Source organism: Poecile atricapillus, chromosome 7 (assembly GCF_030490865.1).
Source record: "Poecile atricapillus isolate bPoeAtr1 chromosome 7, bPoeAtr1.hap1, whole genome shotgun sequence".
Taxonomy (NCBI): Eukaryota; Metazoa; Chordata; class Aves; order Passeriformes; family Paridae; genus Poecile; species Poecile atricapillus.
Genome location: NC_081255.1, coordinates 6479711 through 6498763, shown reverse-complemented (window position 1 = coordinate 6498763; position 19053 = coordinate 6479711). Strand labels below are relative to the sequence as shown.

Genomic DNA, 19053 nt, shown 5'->3' with positions numbered 1-19053 from the left:
AGCACAGAGGGGCCTCCAGCAGTGTGTGCTCCTCAGAGATGGTTAAATTCAGGGCTCAGTCCTGAAATCCCACCTCCCTCATCTGCTTTGACTATCTCATCTCCCTTGGCCCCAGTTTTGTCGATGATGCTGAAAAGGCCAGGCCAACAGAGTGATGGGCACATAGGAGTGCACCTGCAGACATGAAACCCAGTTACACTTACAGTGTCTTGTGGAACTGTCCTCCCCTCCTCCTGAGCCCCTGGGATGGGGCCAGCTGTGATGTCCAAGCTCTTGGCTCCATCTCTGCAGGGAGGACAGACAGTATGGCCATCTCCAGGGACGCCACCCAGTACACCCTCCAAGACCTGCAGCCTGCCACCAAGTACGAGATTGGAGTGAAGAGCGTGCGGGGCCGGGAGGAGAGTGAGCTGGCCTCCATCACTGTGTACACAGGTGGGAAGGAGCTCTTTATGGGCAGGGAACAATCAAACAGGTACAGCCCTGCCCAGGGCTGCTAGTCCCTGCTTGCACTAATACTCAGGTGACTGAAAGCTGGACCTCACACCAGCCAGATGCAAGCTGGAGATGATAAGCAGGGCTTACAAGGGCTCAGTGTGGGCTTTTGAAGTATGTCTCGGCAAAGTTTATCCCAAATATGCATGGGTAGTCATGGGTAAAACTGATAAACCTGTGCACCAGGCACAGGGAAGCCAGAAACATGATGCTGGGCAATCATGACAACCTTTCCTAAACAGAGTACAAATTTCCAGAAATAATCCCTAGGGAAGCCCGGTCACAAACAGCATCTGCTGCAAGAATAAAACCTTCTGCTATCCTCAGACTCCTCAAAATCTAAAGAAAACCCCTAACATGCCAGACTGGGCATCAAGAAAAGAGTGGAAGAGCAGCCCAGGTAGCAGAGTAGCACAAGCTGTGACATCTCTGCCCTCCAGCTTGGGCAGCAGTAACTTCTGTGCAGGCACATGTGTCTGGGCAGCAGGGCAGGACATATGTACAAGAAGCCTTTCCAGTTCATACTCCAGTCTCCTAATGCCTCTGACTCTGGATCTCTCCCCCATGCAGCCATGGATGTCCCCCTGGGGGTCACAGCCACCAACATCACTCCCACCGAGGCGCTGCTGCAGTGGAACCCGCCACTGTCAGAGGTGGAAAGCTATGTCCTCATCCTTACGCGTCGTGCAGGTACACCAGGGCTCTGTTTCAGCTCACCTCAACCTCTCTCCCATCCCAAAGCCCAGGGCTCAGTGGGTGCCCTTCACAGAGGGAGTAGGGAAGGAGCCCTCGCCTTGGGTTTTATAGGGATTATGGGAAAAATTAGACCACCCTTCAGCCTGAACAGCACTACTACAGCTCAGCTGCACAGTACCTTATGGTGCTTCAGCAATAGAAGTACTTTTATTCATGAGGTCATATCCAGAGACACATTTTGGAGAGCCACCTTGAACGTCTACCCTGACTCATCCCCTTTTGCTTACAGTTTCAGGAGAAACAATTCTTGTGGATGGAGACAAGCAGGAGTACCAGCTGACCAACCTGCTGCCCACTACCACCTACACAGTCTCTATGTATGCCACCAGCGGGCCTCTCACCAGCCAGACCATCAGCACCAACTTCACTACTCGTACGTACAATCACTTCCCTCGCTCATCCCTAGCCATGCTCCCACCCCAGGAAAAGCAGCCAGCAAGGCTGAGCTGGAGCTCTTGTTACATAGTGTGGGTGTAGAGGTAGCCACACGCCAAAAGGACACAAACACCAATCCCAAATACCAGTGTAGGGCACAACACGAGAACAGAATTCTGATCAACAAGCATCAACCATTATTTTCACACTTTCAACATCTATCCATCCATTCATCCCTTTCTTTCAGTGATTTCCCTTGGATGTGGTTTCCTGAACAGACCCCTGACCGGGTCTTTTTTTTGCCCAAGGCCATAGTCCAGAAGAACATGACAACCCATTTTGCCCACAAACAGCTTGACAGCACATGAATTTCACAGCTGCTACCCTTAATGTGGCACACAGGTAGAGGAGGATTTCTAGAGGGCTTGCAGAGCTCTGTTCAAGACAGGGGAAAGGTGATGAGGTCTTGAAACTGAGGGTGAGGATGGACTTTGGGCTGTAGCTCAGTGTTGTAAGGATGAATCCCAGTGTAGTGGGTTGGGAAGCAGGGTTGAGGTGGCTGTGTGTGAGAAATTGCACTTCCCTGGCTGCCTATCCACTCTTGCAGTTTTGGATCCTCCAACAAATCTGACAGCCAGTGAAGTCACACGACGGAGCGCCCTGCTGTCCTGGGTTCCTCCCGTGGGAGAGATCGAGAATTATGTCATGACCTACAGATCCACCGATGGCAGCCGGAAGGTGAGTGAGTCCTCACACCAAAGAGGCTCATTAGGTCAGGGAATAATAAGACCATGGTAAAACAAGCAGGAGAAGCCAAAGCAAAAGAATGATGCTCACCAGATCAGGAAGACCAGAAGGGTAGACACTACTTCCTGCTAAGCAGGATGATGGGAAAAAGCATGAAGAGATTGCCTAATGCAAAATGTTTATGCACACCTGGTCTGGGCATAGAGGGGTTACCTGGAAAGTTTGGAGGAACAGGGAAAATTCACAGCTTGTGAAACAGAAGCAAGCTGAGGCAGGAGAACATTATTCTGCAGATGCTAAAAATGCCATTTGCCTTTCCTGCAAAAAGGAAGATAGGCACAGACAGCTAATTAACCCTGCAATACAATACATTTGATTATTTAATGAGTGTGTTCACATCTGCCTGTCTGGAGGAGCTGCAACAAACACTATCAGAAATACGTCATGGCAAATAGTCTGGTTTCCTTTGCTGGTGTGATTGGCTCACAGCAGCCAGAGGATAATAGCTTTGCAGAAGGGATTCAATAATGCTGTGTGGCACTGGCCAACAACCAGAAAAATTAACATGACAGGAATCAATGGAGTCAAAACCAGCTGATAACCAGGTTTGACCAGCTCTATTCCTTGAGCTGTTTGGGCAATCAGTCATGTTTTGTACTGAGGGCACACAGGTCCCAACAGGCCTAGTAGACAGAGGACACAGACTGCAAACATTTAATTCCATCTCCAAACCGGGTTGCTTTCCCCTACCCAAACCATTCTGAAATGTTGTCTATATTGACTGATCTCACGTTCACTCCGTCCAGGGGTCTAAGCAGTCATGCAAAGCTCCTCGGCCAGGCTCCAAGGGCTGCGGTAGTTTGTGGCTTCCCTTCCCTCCTCACTTGCTCTTTAGGCTCCCCATCGCTTTTCTCATCTGTTGCTCTTGGTGTCTACCTCCTTCTGGGACCCATGTACAGGAGCTGATTGTGGATGCTGAGGACACGTGGATCCGTCTGGAGGGGCTTTCTGAGACCACAGAGTACACGGTGCACCTGCAAGCTGCCCAAAACGCCATGCGGAGCGGCCTCATCTCAACCACCTTCACCACAGGTGAGCACTCACAAGGCATCCACTCAGACAGGTGGAGGTTGGCCCACATATCATGCTGGTAGGAATGGACTGCTCTTGGGGACTCTCCCTCCTCAGGCAATGATCCTCCTCTATGACCCAGAGGGGTACTTACAGTGCAATCACCCACAGTGCTGCTTCACTACAAGAAGTTAATGGCTGAAGGATCTATGATTCAAACACAAGACCCAGCCCAGGGCAAGGGGATTTGAGCTTCAGACCAGGAACCAGACCAGACCAGGCTCTCTGCCTTGCCCATGTCCATCCTCAAGTGCATAAACAGAGGAAAAAATACTCATTGAAATCAACAACACATATCAAAAGGTATGCTCCTGGGAGAGGACCCAGCCAGTGTCTCCATTCTGTAGACATGATCTAAATGCTCACAAATATCACAGAATCTTATAATATTTTGGGTTGGAAAGAATCTTGGAAAGAATCTTAAAAGGTCATCTAGTTCAACCCCCCTGCAGTGAGCAGGGTCATCTTCAACATGATCAGGTTGCTCAGAGCCCTGTTGAATTTAACCTTGAAAATTTTCAGGGTTGGGGTATCCCTGGAAATATCAAGCAGGTGCATCTCCACCACCACCAGTGGAGTCACAGACAGCAGAGCCAGCACTTTATCTAATTGCATTATTCCTCCCCACTCATTCTAGAGCATTCACAATCCACTAAGGCACTAAAGTAATGGGAATGGTTTCCTTTCAAAATCAAAAGGTGGGCATCCACTCACCACAACCCTCACAGACAGAATACTTACTCTTCCAAGAATGGAGCTTGCATGAGAATGTCACCATTGCTCCCATCCTCTGCAACCATTCATAATAGAAATTATACCCAGCAAATTGTCCCTCATCCTCTTTGAAAAGCATGGCTAGGCCAGGGCACTTACAGACAGAATGCATCTTGTTCAGGGCTGAATCCAACCATGGTTTTCCTGGGCGTCAGTAGCACTGAGAATGATGTCCCAAAAATTCCTCCCATCTGCACTGCCAGTTCAATTAGGAGAGTTTTCTTTGAATCTGCTGTGGATACACTTCCCCATCTCAGTTACATGCAAAGGTCCCTTCACCTCCTTTTAAGTGATAACAGAAACTATTTACATCAACGAAAGAAGAAATTACTTCTCTAATACACCTACAAAATAGGCTTTCCTGTTATTCTTGCCTCTTGCACATGCACATAAAGCCAGTACAATTCAGGCAGGTAATGAAAAAATACACATAATCTTTGAGGCTGCTCAGGAGTCAGGGATGAAGCTGCATGGGGGTGACTTCTCAGGTGGGATAAAGCAGCAGAAACCCACTTACATCAGGCAAGGAGAGCACCTTTTCTATCAAAGAGAAGTGTCAGACCTCAGAAATGTTAGTCCCCATTTCCAGCTGATACAGCATCTGATACATTTCACTTGTTTTGAAGATGAAGATAAGCATTAGTAACAAGTCAGTTCCTCCCCACTTACCCCAATGTTGATGAGACAGAAGCAAGCAGGAGCAAGGCAATGCAATCCATGGACAGCATCTCTCATCAAAGCATCCAGATCTGCAATTCAGTTTACTCTGGCACTTTGTTTATCAAGGCACTCTGCAGAGAACAAGGACTTGTCCTTAAGGACAACAACAACAACAAAAAAGCCACCCAGGCTTAATTTAAATTGTTTTACTTCCTTCTGCTTACAGTACACATCCCGGGGTTCTTCTATTCCCTCTGACATATTAATAGCTCAGCCTCTTTTGTTTAATGTTTGCATAAGGTTCTTGGGGAATTGTATACAGATGAGACAAAAGGAAGAAACAGATACAGTATTTATAATTTATAGTGGTTTGAAATGTCTTTCAAGGTCTCCTTGGCTCTTAAAGATATGAATACAAATTAAGAAACAAGCAATCTCCACAGAGCTCAGGGGAGCCCAAAGTGGTTGTCGTTTAAAAAGTTTTCATTGTTGGATAATATTAAATACAAACAATGTCTCGCCAGACTGTGCTACAGATGATGAAGATGGGGAGAAAAAAGAGGGGATATTTGGACATAGCAATGACCTCCAAGTCTTCAGGTCACAAGGTGGGGGGAATATACCCAAATGGGAAGCAACAGACAAGGGTTGTGCCTTGGTCCTATGGGGCACTACACAACTGTGATGGACACACACAGCATAGAAGATTTGAAGGTCCCTCACACCTTCTCAGTTTGTTACAGACATCTTTGAAAACCACATCCACATTGCCAGCTCTGCACTCCATCATCCATACATACCAACACCAAAGAAAAAGATGTACTTCCCTCTTTTGTCTTAAATAAGAAAAAATTGTTCCCAGAGTTGACATTCCAGTACTGGCAGAATAATTGTCATAATTAAGACTCTCCTAAACTCTGACCACAGAATAAGATGTTTCCTCATTAGAGAACACCAATAGCACAGCCCATGCTACCCACCTCTAGCATTTCACACAGCCTCATTCCTGCTCAGCTTGCAAGCGACAATTAGCTCAGTGTAAATCCACCATCATTTCCAAGGGCATGGAGAATCAGGAGAATCCCCCAGAAATGAGTAACATTATAAAACTCGATTGGAGCTGGCAATCCTGAGAGGAGAACAGATTTTGGTATTTTCACAGCTGTCTAAATATGCTGGTGACAGCTGAAACCCCAGGGTTTCAGACATAGTGCAGAAAGATGGTCCAAGAAGTGACATCCCTCATCACTCATCGTGATGTTACCATGCACTTTTCCAGTGTATGACATATGGAAGAATAATTAATATATGCACACATTTTTTTCCAGTAAGTCCTCTGAGGTTGATGGCAGATATAAAGTCTCACCACCTCGTGGAATTACTTGGAATGCAGAAGCCAAGATAGACTTTTCCTGGATTGTAATTAGTGGAACCTGAGGCATGGGAAAAAGGTGTCTCTTCGCTTGAATTTTACCTTTTTTTTTTTTTTTAAATTTTGCAGGAGGACGTGTCTTTGCTAACCCTCAGGACTGTGCCCAGCACCTGATGAATGGAGACACGCTGAGCGGGGTCTACACCATCTCCATCAACGGGGACCTCAGCCAGCGGGTGCCGGTGTACTGCGACATGACCACCGACGGAGGTGGCTGGATTGTGAGTATCCATGTGGCTGTCCTGCATGTCCCCATCACAAAGTAACTGAGCCCCTACCAGCAAAGCATGGGAACGACAGCAGCCTCAGCATCACACGCTTCATTTCCCACGCCACAGGGAATGGCCCACGCTCTGGTAATAATAGTTACACTTGGAGAAATGCCCTTTGATTTATTTGACACGTTTGCAGGGCTTCTGGAAAGCAAAATCTGTGAGTGAAGCTGATTTATTTTTCTAGAAATGAAATTAATGGCTGGTGGCTTTCACGGGGAATGATTCACACTGCCTGCAGAAGGAGCGTGTCAGGCATCACCCCAATTGAGTCTGCATAGGAGAACTTTAGAAACAAATGCCAGTTTGGCTTTTGAAATATACAAACACTGCTTGTCTTGACGTAGATGGACTGACAGTGTAAGTAAATAATGCCATGGTGCTTTGATTTTACTCATGTCAAACTCGTACTTACACACATTACACAAAGCCCTGTTAGATGTACAGTCAAAACCAAAAAAATGGGCTTCCTCAAATGCTGATTTCTAGCCAGTAAATTTCCCTCTCACTCTGCTCCAGAGTATCCCCTTGGATATCACAGAAATAGCCATCTCAAAGGAGAATTATGTACTAGAATACATAAGGCAGTATTAGTTAAAGCAGAAACCTCAAAGGCCAATTTCTTCCTATTCTACCATTGATTTGCATTGGACATTATCTAATATCTCTTTGGTTTCTACACCTGCACATGAATTAATCGCATGGCTGCAATTAATGCTAACTGGATGGGCATTGCATTTTTTTCCCCTGAAAGGCACAATGGAAAGAAAATTATTACCTTTACCTTGTGTGTCCAAAGCCTGGCAAAGCCGTTTCTCATCTCCATCGTTATGATTTTCCCCCTGGTCTTCCTCCACATCAGGTCTTCCAGCGGCGGCAGAACGGGCTGACTGATTTCTTCCGGAAATGGGCAGATTACCGGGTTGGCTTTGGAAACTTGGAGGATGAGTTTTGGCTGGGTATGACTTTCCCTGGTTGCCTTTCATTGATGTGTCAAACCTAAGTTCCACGTGCACTGTGTCAGCTGTTGGCTCCTTGCCCTTCACCACATTCCTCTATATTCTCCCTCAGTTTTCCTTCTGTTCATTCCCTGCCTTTCACCTTAGGAACTCATGCAGAGGCACACCACATAAAGGCACACTGTGAAGGTCAGCAGCTCCCTAGTTTGCTCTGTCTAGGAGAGAAGGGGGGTATGCTGTCAGTTTTCATGGACCAAAACCCATCACTGTCCATTGGATGACCACAGGTTGCACTGGTGGCCCGAAAGTCAGCTGTCCAATGAAAGCAGGAAAGGAGTGAATGGAAGACAGCACAGCTCTGAAATTGAGTGTGCTCCTCCAAAACCTGAACATGAGCCAAAGGGACCTGCAGCATAAACACACTCTGCCTTGTATGGGAGCTTATTAGTAGCACCAGGGCTCAAGAGATGAATGTTCCAAGCTTCAGCAGCATGAAGAAATCTGAACCTGGACCTTGAACCCACCACTTGTAGACACAGGGAAGTGAAGCTTGAGTGGGGACAGAGAGCTCAGACCCCAGCAGTGCTGGGAGATACACAGACTCACCACAACTGCTGCTGCTCTTTGATTCCTCTCCTTGCTCTCATTTCCCACTGCTGTTTTATTTGCCTAGAGCTTTCCTTGTTTGTTCACAGAGCGAATCTGGGCACCAGACCTCATTGGGTGTTTCACTGTCTTGACAGGCTTGGACAACATCCACAAGATCACGTCCCAAGGGCGCTACGAGCTGCGAATAGACATGAGGGATGGTCAGGAAACAGCATATGCCTACTATGACAAGTTCTCCATTGGTGACTCCCGGAGCCTCTACAAACTGCGCATTGGGGACTACAATGGCACTTCAGGTACAGCCTCATTTTGCTAGCAAGGATCTTGGGAAATCCTGTGACTGCTTGGTCCAGGACTGTACAGGAAATCCCAACATGAAATCTCACTTGTCTAGAGTGACAAGACAAAAACCCATAATCCTTTCTGCCATCTTGCAGTCCATTGTGTAAACCAGGCTGATCCCACTAAGGACATGGAATTTTCCATTGGGGATTAGATACTTAATATCAGAGACATTGCAGTTCACATAACCAGGTCAATCATCAGAGGTGTCATCTCACTTGGCAATAGCCACAGCTGGCTATTTATGTCGTGCTGGAGGCTGTATTTATCGCCTTTCCACAGCTATGGAAAAATCTGAAATCCTCTGAGTAATTTCCTCACGTAAAGGAACACTGCCCGGTTTTGCAAGGACACTGTCACACCTGCTTGCTTGGTTGATCCAGGAGGGTTAGAGTTGCCCACTAGAAATGGGTGAGTGCTAGAGGGAGGGCACAGGAGATCTCTTCCTCAGGAAGGGAGAAGGGGTACAACTGTAGCCCCTTCATCTGGGTTAGACGTGCCCAGTGCAAGCCTCCATGACAAAACTCCCACTGTGTACTAGGTGGAACCCCACAACATACCCAAGATGCAGAAATTGCCCTACTCAATACTAGTTAGTTGCCTGGAAGAGAAGTGACAGGAATCTTAATGGTGTGCAACAAAACACTTGCTCTAAACTCAAATCCCAGGGCACAAGGCACCAAGGATGGCAGTAGTAGGGTCATGCAGACATGATTCCATCCCATTCCTCATGCAAACTCTGCTTCTAGCCATCCAGCCAAGGAGCTTCTGCTCCACCTTGAGCTAAGGGAGCCAGGACTCAACAGATGGTTCATTGCCAAGAGGTTTTCTAATAAGTCTCTCCATGGCTGGATTGCACACAGACAGCATGGGTCCACTTCATATGTCCTTAGGGATTACCAAGGAGCATATTTAGAATATCTCCTTTAAGTACATCATTCAATTGATCATATTTTACTGCGGCTTTCTTTCATATAAAAGCAGCTCTCTAGTTATCTAGTGAGGGTGAGGTTAGAGGTTTTGGTGGAATAAGACATCACACAGCTTCCAAAAACATCTTCCCCTTTTCCAAAGAGAGGAAAGAGAGGCCACCAAAAGGTGGCCAAGCATCTTGGTTCAAGAAATGAATGTTTGGTCTCCTTTGAGAGAAAAAGCTCCCTTTGGCTAACAGGAAAGAAGGAGGCTGAATGCATGCTGAAGTTAAATAGCAGAGCCAAGCCTTGGGAAATCTGGGATGCCAAAATCTGGGATTGAATTAATTTCTGAAACACTGAAATTCAAATCCAAACACATGTCCAAGCACTTTATCTGACAAAGCCAAGAAGTCTCTAAGATCTGCTATGGTCTGCACTGATCCTAAACAGACAGCAGAGGACCTCAGATGAACCAATTGTGAACAATTGCAGCTAACGCTACTCCCAGTCTGTCAGCTGTTAGAGTCACTGATTGGAATGGCTGCGACATAACCAGGATATCCTAATTTCCTTGTGAAAAGATCAGACAACTCAGACTCCATCACCTTTGATGGCACCTCTTTCCACAGGAGACTCCCTCTCCTATCACCAGGGACGCCCCTTCTCCACCAAGGACAGGGACAATGATGTTGCTGTGACCAACTGTGCCATGTCCTACAAAGGAGCCTGGTGGTACAAGAACTGCCACCGCACCAACCTCAACGGCAAGTACGGAGAGTCCCGGCACAGTCAGGTAAGGGCAGAGCTGGGCAGAAAGCCTCTGGAATTTCTTCTAGGGAAACATGTCAGCAAGCCCAGGTTAGGGCTGGGGCTGTGTGATTGGTGCACCAGAGTCAGAACTGGTGACATAACCCCACAGCAGATGGAGAAAAGGGAGCCACCTTCAAGCCAACTAGGCTAATGCTTTGTGCCTCACATAGTAATTTGCTGTGGTGTGTTAGATTAAAAAAATTACCTACATGAAATTTGATCAGCCTTTGAGCAGTGGGAAAAAAACAATCAAGCCATAGAAGCAGGGGAGTTGCTTGATTCTGCTATAGCAAATTTTTCCTTCTGGCTTCTCTACAGCAATCAACCTTGTTTCCTTCCTCTCCCACTCTAGTTTCTTGTATTTTCCTTACCCTCTGCCTTTCTCTCCCTCCTGCCAGGGTATTAACTGGTACCACTGGAAAGGCCATGAGTTCTCCATCCCCTTTGTGGAAATGAAGATGCGACCTTACAACCACCGTAACATCTCTGGGAGGAAGCGACGGTCCCTACAGCTCTGAGCCAGCTGAACCCCTCCTGCCTCCCACCACCTGACCTTTTCTGTCATTTGTTTGTATTTTATAATATGCAAAGGGGAAAAAAAATTACTACTCGTCTGAGATAGCAACCTGCCCCCCACAAGTGCTGGAGGGAACCATGGCACAAGGAAAGGCCATGGGAAAAGAAAGACCTCATTGCTTTGCATCTGTCCCAGAGAAATACCAAATTTCCAGTCTCCCTGTCCCAATACTCTGGCCCTTAACATGAGAAGAAAAGGAAAGAGACAGATTTTTTGATATTTTTTTAAAAGACATAGAAATCCCCAGCAAACCCTGTTAGAAATTTTTGTCACGGGGCTTGTGGCAGAAATCTTCCCCACAGGTACCTTGGTGTGGCCATTTCCAGCCCAGTCATGGCCAGGGACACCCATCCTCTCCCTGTCTCCCTGCCCACTCCTGGCAGGGAGGTCCCAAGCTTCATGCCATCCTGTAGACACCAACTCTTCCAGCAGGCAGAGGCCTGTCTCTCCCCTATGTGCAGGCTCTGGACACATGGGGACTGAGTGAGGATGAGCAAAGGCTCATCCCATCCCCAGATTTCACAGGAGGGCTTGGCAAATATCTGCATATGTAGGCAAACTCCAGAGAGTCCACAGCTCATGTGTTGGTCTCACTACAAAATCATCCTCGTGTGCATGGGGTGTATGGGAATAAGAACAACTCCACCAGCCCCAACCTTCATTACCCACTCCTCCAAGCTGAACTCAGCCCACTCCAGGTCCATGACATCTGCCTGGGCTTTGCTGAACTTGATAGAGAAGAAGGAACTTAAATTAGAAAATTTAGGAGAAAAATCTCTACTCGTGGTCCTGAAGTCCAGGACCCATTTCACTTGTTATTTCTACATTCTGTCATGCTGTCTACATCCTCTCTTTCTCACTGAGGTAATTGGTCCCAAACAAAAGTCTCAGAGAAGGAGCAGCAATAAAAAGATACCACACAACTGCAGTCCAACCTGAAGCCAACAGCTGTCACAGCTCAGGTGTTCCTATTTATGGCCCTCCATGCACACAGAGAATTATGACCATGCAGCTAAGGGAAGTGCAATCTGTGGAATGCCCATTTCCTTCCTTCTCCTACACCACCCCTCTTCAATGCCATCACAAGAGAGACACAAATTTCAGTGCCTTGGTATTGCCATCTCTGTTAACAGGAAATCAACTGTTTTCCCTCCTGGAAAGGATTCCATTCAGATTTTGGAGCACTTCAAGGCCCTTGGAAGAATTAATGAGTTCGCTCTTCCCATCTTTAACTTCTCCTGCCTGAAGGAAGATGGATAGATGCCTCTTTGGATAGCTCTGTCTGTGCCCTGTTGTCACTGACCCCACCTCCACACAGCCCAAATGATCACCATGCTAAAGTCACTCCTCTGCCAAGGACTCTGATCAATGCTGGACATTGTCACTGGCCTGGTCTCGAAGAAGGGGCTCATCCCTGCATCCAAGGACAATGCATCTCATCACTGGATTTGCAGCCAAAGGAACATTACAAATGCTAAACACTGCTGTCTGGTTTTATCACACTGAAGCTGCTTTGTCTCAAAAACATCTTTCAGATGGCAACATAAAGGCATCTTTGCAGTAGCTTATAATTCAGGCCAGTGTATCTTTCATGGTCCCACTCCCTAATGCTCTGACGTTACTCACTATGGCTACAGAGCTGAAGAAGAGCATTAAGCAGGCAACATAACCTCCTTTTCCATGCCACATACTGGCACATGAAATCACAGCTAACACCGAGGTCAAGATTAGATACAGGGCCCAGTCCTTCATGTGGTCAGCTTACAAGCTGACCTGGAGAAAGAATGCTCAGCAACACCTCATATGTAAATGAGGTGTCCCTTCTTACTTCCCCTTGGCATCAAATCAGGCAACAAGTCAACCAGCTGAGGAACAGGTGAGTCAGAGGCTGCAGATGATGGGATCTCCTGCAGGACATGGCCAATGTCACAGATGGTGGTATGTCATGCCTCCTGAGCACTCAACACTGCTTTAAGACACGAAAGCCAACGAAAAACAGCAGATGGAACTGATTAAATCCTAAGGAGGCTTTTAGTAGACCAGCAGAGTAAATTTTTCCCCAAACCATCAAGAATTTATAGGAAGAAATATCCCAAAAAACCTGTAACAGAGCAGTGGTTATAACCAGCAGAGATTGGCAGTGGATGGTGCTGTTTTCTTACCTACCCAGGTGAAAAGAAGAGATGTCAGTGGAAACATACACTTATCATTCACAGTCAAGTGAAAGGCAAGAAACCTCTCTTTTCAAAACACTCAAACAGAAGATCAAAGTTTGTCAACCTTTTCAGGGTTCAATATAAGATCCTCAAAAAGGCTGATTATTCTCTAAACAGGGTTACTGACATATATTTCTCCCTCCCTGCTCATGTCTGTTATCCCTTGTACAAGTCCTGTAACCAGGATGAGTCAGCCCAGTTGACCCAACTTCATAGTCATGAAAGACACTCTTGGAGACAATATCCAATCTTTCAGTGCTTTTATACACCAGTGCTGGTCCCTGGCCTCTCGTGATACCAGGATATTACCTTTCCACGGCATTGGTGAAAGACATTTGCTACAATCTTCTAATGGAAAGATCTCTACACATCATGGTTTTCTCCTGGTGATAACCCAAGCCCAGGCACACAACCAGCAATGACAACCTGCTTATTTGGGCCATCGTCCCCTGTTCACATTGTCCATAAACAAGATAAAATATCCCAGAAAGTTATTTTTCTATATTGCCTTAATTTTATTTTTTACAAAGCTCCTGCCAGCAGTTTCAAGCAAATTTGTGCTTAATGTTGATGCTACAGAACAGCCCCATGATTAAGTAGTTTCTTCTCACCCTCCATCACTGGATGGGCTAGTTCATTCTCCAGCTAGACCAGGTTTGGCCCTGAAATTCCCAGAAATCAAGCCTGGATCTGGTGCATCTTGAGAGACCTTGGCTTCAGCATGTGAACTATCACTGGGCTCTGGTGGCTCCACTGCCATCCTGGGTTTGTGTGGCTCAGGCTTGTTCCAGAACCCAGAAAGGAGGCTGCTACCCAAACCACATTATCCACTGCAAGATGCCATCTTGTGTAGCAGGAAGCAAGAAGCAGCACATCAAATCCTTCACACAGCAGACCACCATGTGTGCCCATGACTCCTGTAGCCTTTCAAAGCCACCTCTTATTTCTAACTCCAAAATCCTGGAGTGGAACACAAAGGGACTTTCATCTCTTGCCCAATTTTCATTTCCCTCTGTTTCCATTCTCCAAGCCCACCTTCCCATTGCATACTGCACTGAAACATAACCAAAGAAAAAAAGAGTCTTGGAAGGAAAAGCTGCTTTTAGTAAAGTGATAGCATCTATAAATTAATAATTTCAAGAAGGAGAGAGGCCAGGATCTCCCCAAGGGTAGCTGGGTTTTGGTAGGAAGGTACTGAGAGAGTATCCACACAAAGGTTGGGGAGAAGTTTGCTTCTACTCCTCTTCTTTGCATTACTTTACCTCAGGCCTCTCAAAGCTTAGTACCAGCCTAAATACTCTCTTGCCCCAACCTCTTGCCTCCTTCCTAAAGGGGTGCTTATCCCAGGTGAAGTGCCCAAATGTGGAAAGCACAGCTCATGCCACCTTCACTCATGGTGATGCAGCTGGTGAGGGCTCAGCCAGTGGTGTCCCCATGCCCAGAACATGCTCAGAGCAACCTGACAAAATACAGCAGGAGCCAAAGTACCCTCCTGGTGCCCCACCTCCACGCCAGCACATGACCTTCATCCCAGCTCAGAGCTGCCCTCCTGCTATGTCCCCACCATCACATCCAGGAGTCACCACACTCCCCCTATCCTGTGTCCCCCAGACATGCCTACAAGTTTTGACTTTACCAAACACTGCCAGCAATGAACTCTCATCCCAAAAACCCCTTTAATTCATGCTCACACCCACTAACAAAGAGTTCTGTCCTGGGACCAAACAAGAAGCCCGCCCCTGTTTCTGCCAGCCAAGTTCCCTGGGATGGCCACAAAACCCAACAGAGCCCCCAGGGGACCACCAGCACCTCCAGGGTCACCTTCCCCTCTCCTAAAATCTTAATGGTGGTGGCAGCTCCTTGCCCCTTCCAGAGGGGAAATTGGGTAAGTGGGAGGGAAGGGCCCTTCCCTTTGGAGACCCTGATGCCTAGACCTGCCTCAATACCCAGCCTGCAGTTCTTCAGATGGCAGTGGTTTCTCAGAAGGATGGTGACACAAAGACCTAAACAAAAAAAGCAGCCCCCTGTGTACAGGTGTTATCCTGGACATGTTTTGAATATGTTAAAAAAAGTTCAAAAACCTAAGAAGGGAGAAGAGAGGCAACAAAATGCCTTGGACAGGTTCTGATGAACTCAAATACAAACCACTGCAACCAAATGAGGGGGAAGAGAAAAGTAAATAAATACATAAATAAAATCTATAATATAAATAAATAATATATTAAACAACCCTCCCTACCTTGTAATGAAAATGTAGCTTGGAGAATGGGATCAACGCTTGTTAACCATTGTTAACTAGTATTTTTAGTCCTGACCGCTCTTAGGCTATGTATAGTTCCTTTTTTTAATGCATTTTCTATACATTAATAAAAGATTCTGAAAGAGTGAGCTGTGTGCCTGTCCAGGATGTGGGGTGGGACCAGGGTCCTCATGCATCCAAGCCCAGCAACATTCCAGCCCCAGCCTCATACCAAGAAGGGACGTGCATCCCCTATCCCTGATCTTTGGTTATCCCATGGGAGGAGCATGGGGGGCTTAGCATGGATTCACATTCAAACCTGGAGGAACAGAGAAGATGATGGATCTAGCACATGCAATGTAATTAAAAAACAGTGGGAGGAAGTTTTGGGGCAGCCCAGCTTTGGCTGGTGGTGCCATCTTCATCCTTGTCGGTGTTCAAGACCAGGCTGGATAAAGCCCTGAGCAACCTCATCCAACCCCAGGGCTCCCTTGGGCAGAAGGTGGGACCAGAGACTCCCAAGTCCCCCCTGGCCCAACTGTGCTGTTAAAATAAATGGCAATAACGTGGCCACAAAGTCAGGTCAGCATGCTCGGTCCATTAACCACAGCAAGGCAGGGAGCTGTGCTTTGGCTTCTGCCCAGCACGAGACATTTTGCTAATAAATTTAGCTGCTCTCATGAGCTAGAGAGGCTCTTGGCTCTGCAATTTGCAGCCAGAGAAAGCAAAGCTGTGGTATGAATGCTTGGGAGCAAAGGGAAACAACCCCGAAATCTTCAGTGAAAACCATTTGCCTGATTTAAGCAGCAGTCTATTCCCAAGATGATGGAAACCCCACCAAAAAACAGATTGGAAGGCTTGTTCCAGTGGAATACACTCCCAGTGGAAAAAAAAAACAACCCCAAACAAAACCCCAGCTCTGATTAGCAATAATCTCTAGGACAAATATGAATTTCAGAAGATTTTGAAATTCTTCTCTTATTTCATGTGAAGACTTTGTTTAACCTCTAACGAATCTCTTTGTTTAAAGTTTTCACATGCGACACGTAGCCAGACAGGATGAGAAAGCTCGAAAGAAGCTCTTCCGCCAGACCACTTCAATATTTTCTAAATTTGATTTAGAGAGACAAAACAGGGGAGTTTTCTTGGTGGCAACTTCTCAACTTCTCTTTCTTGCTTGGATTCATGAGACAAAAAAAGGAAGTTGTGAGAGAGGGGATATCCCACCTTGGCCATGACCCTTAATGTACCAAAAGCACAGCGTGAAGCCTGATAGGCTCCACTGTCTGGAATAAATGAACTTTTTTTTGTGTCTGAAGGTAGCCAGTGCCATGGAAGACCTTCCATGCAAGGCCTGTGCATGGAGGAGGTGAGGGATGAGGAGAAAGGGTTACCTGTGCTGGTACTTGTCATCCCAGTCTCACCATGCTTGGCCAAGCAGCTGACCCAGTCCAGAGTGCTTCATTTATGGTCTCTAAGAGAAGGGCAACACCTTCCACATCTGGAAGCCAAGTGAGGCCCCCAGAGCTTCCATTTCCTGCAGAGAACCCCTCAAAAAGCTCACCTGGAGGAAACATAGTCTTCCTATTGTAAAAGCCAATAACAAGAAGCACGTATGACTCTGAGGTTGGTACCTAGAGAAGGCCATAGATGAGGAGCTGCAGCATCCCTCTGGATGATCCACCTCCCAAAACCACGGTCAAGGCCCAACTCCATGTTTCACATGGGATGAGAAGGGAGTGAGAGCTGGCAAAAGCCCTTTTCTAGACGCTACAAGTTTTGATTTTAAGCCAGGGAAGTGTTTTGCCCCATCACACTAAATCCTGGCAAGCTCCTGTCCCATTACATGGGCCCACCACCCTCGTCACTCTGGACCCCTCTGCCCTTGCACAGCTCAGAGCCATGACCATAATCTAGACACTGTCCTACATGTGGTGGGATCTCCTATTTCCAGCCACTCCAAGAAGCATGCCTTCTCAGGCACTTCTTCAGGCACTTCCAGCCACCACAGCCCCCCCATCTGCACTTTACACAGAGATATTTCATCACAGCCCTCTTACCAAAGTCCCCTTTTTGCATGAGTGATGCTCGGGAACTTTGTTCCAACAGCAAACATCAGGAGGGTGCACAAAGGTCCTCAGCAAGGACCTTGGGCACCCATCCCAAGCCCAGAGCTCAAGCAACACATTCCACACAACACATCCTGCAGCCTCAGCCCAAAAACAACACAAGGGAAATGCTGGCCCAGGAGCACAGAGTGCGGCAGGAGGAGATGCAATGCCTCCAAGAGCAAGGCTGGGGCAGGCTGATGAAGGAGCAGCTTTGTGCCATAGCTGCTTTATGGCTTAGGAGATGTGATCTTTATAGCACCATCTTCAACATTCCCAGATTTTAATTTTGCCTCATAAGACAGCATGTGTTCATCATGCCTTTTAAAACTCTCATTCCCATTTTTTTTTATATTTTTAACTCCTGGGGCTACAGGCTCTAATGTTTAGTTATGTAGAGTGTAAAAAAAATATAAATAATCTCTTTTCATCAAATCTAAATGCAGGGATTTTAAATTTTATTGATGTGTCCCACTCTCCCTGAGATGAGGAATGTTGTGAATAACAGCCTCCAGGCTTATCCCTTTTCCTGTGCTATAGCCAGCAATTTTTCTACTTGCAACTTGTTTCAACAAGTGCAGAATCAATCCTAGAATGGGTTGGGAAGGACCTTGAAAGATCATCTAGTTCCAACCCCTCTACCATGGGCAGGGACAGCTTCCACTAGACTGACTTGCTCTAAGCCACATCCAACCTGGCCTCGGACACTTCCACGATGGGGCAGCCACAGCTTTCCTGGGCAAGCCGTGCCAGGGCCACACCATGCTCACAGGGAAAAATCTCTTCCAATATTCCATCTAACCTTGCCCTCTCTCAGTGTGAACCCATCCTTCCCTTGTCCTTATAGCAGCGCTTCTCTCCCTTCCCAGTATTTTTGGACTGCTTTCTGCTGTCAGCAGGAACACCAAAGGATGCAGAAATCCTGTAGCAGGCTTCTCCCAGCAGCATGGCTGCATGAGCATCTCTTGCTCCCACCCAGGTTATCTACCTGGTGTAAAGGCATTGCTCCTTCACAGGGACCAGGGCCTGGCGTGGCTGCTGGCCAGCAGAGCAGAGCAGAGCACACCAGGACATGGTGGGGACACAAACCGCCTCTGTTCACCACAACAGGCCTTTGTCCTCACGCTGTCTCCTGCATTTGTTGATGTCACAACAAAAGAGGGGGTTGAAGGAAGCAACTCTGTAAATGGCTATGAGAAAAATCCTCCTTAAAAGCAAGAGATGGAGTGGGATGAGGCAGGAAATCCTCCCTCTAAGAATTTCAGAAGGTGTTGGAAATGGGCACTTGGGAGAGGAGCAGCAGAGGGGATGGGGCTGGAGAAGCATCAGAGCAGCACTGTTCCCCCAGCCCTGGGGACAGTGTCTGTCCCTGCTCCTGGTCCAAAGTGCCTTGGCTGCACTCGAGTCAGGCCAAAAACAGATGACATCTCCCTGTTCACCCCTTGGATTGGTTCCCCAGTCACAACCTGAGGCTGCCTCTGCCCCCTGTCTGAGGGTCACTTTGCCCTTCAAAATACAGGAACCTGCTCTCCCTCACAGAGGGGCAGAAAGAGGGAAAACACCCCCAGAAGAAAGGTCATGGTTGTTTTTTCTCCTCTTTCACCCACCACAATTTGCATTTCTCTCTCAGTTCCCTC

At 47.1% G+C, this 19053-nt stretch overlaps 1 protein-coding gene across 3 annotated transcripts in view; it reads left to right on the top strand.

The window, feature by feature from the left end:
• Positions 1 to 11176, top strand: part of TNR (tenascin R) — a 28248-nt gene extending 17072 nt beyond the window's left edge. Inside the window, exons 12-21 of one of the 3 annotated variants that reach the window (XM_058842813.1) lie at positions 292 to 435; positions 1066 to 1179; positions 1481 to 1624; positions 2234 to 2364; positions 3333 to 3465; positions 6440 to 6591; positions 7505 to 7601; positions 8345 to 8506; positions 10096 to 10259; positions 10675 to 11176. In XM_058842813.1, coding sequence (XP_058698796.1) covers positions 292 to 435; positions 1066 to 1179; positions 1481 to 1624; positions 2234 to 2364; positions 3333 to 3465; positions 6440 to 6591; positions 7505 to 7601; positions 8345 to 8506; positions 10096 to 10259; positions 10675 to 10794 — 1361 coding nt within the window. In that variant the 3' untranslated portion in view covers positions 10795 to 11176. Of the gene's footprint in view, positions 1 to 291; positions 436 to 1065; positions 1186 to 1480; positions 1625 to 2233; positions 2365 to 3332; positions 3466 to 6439; positions 6592 to 7504; positions 7602 to 8344; positions 8507 to 10095; positions 10260 to 10674 lie in introns of all 3 variants that reach the window. The other 2 variants (XM_058842815.1, XM_058842814.1) reach the window with 2 other exon arrangements.
• Positions 11177 to 19053: the final 7877 nt, after the last annotated feature.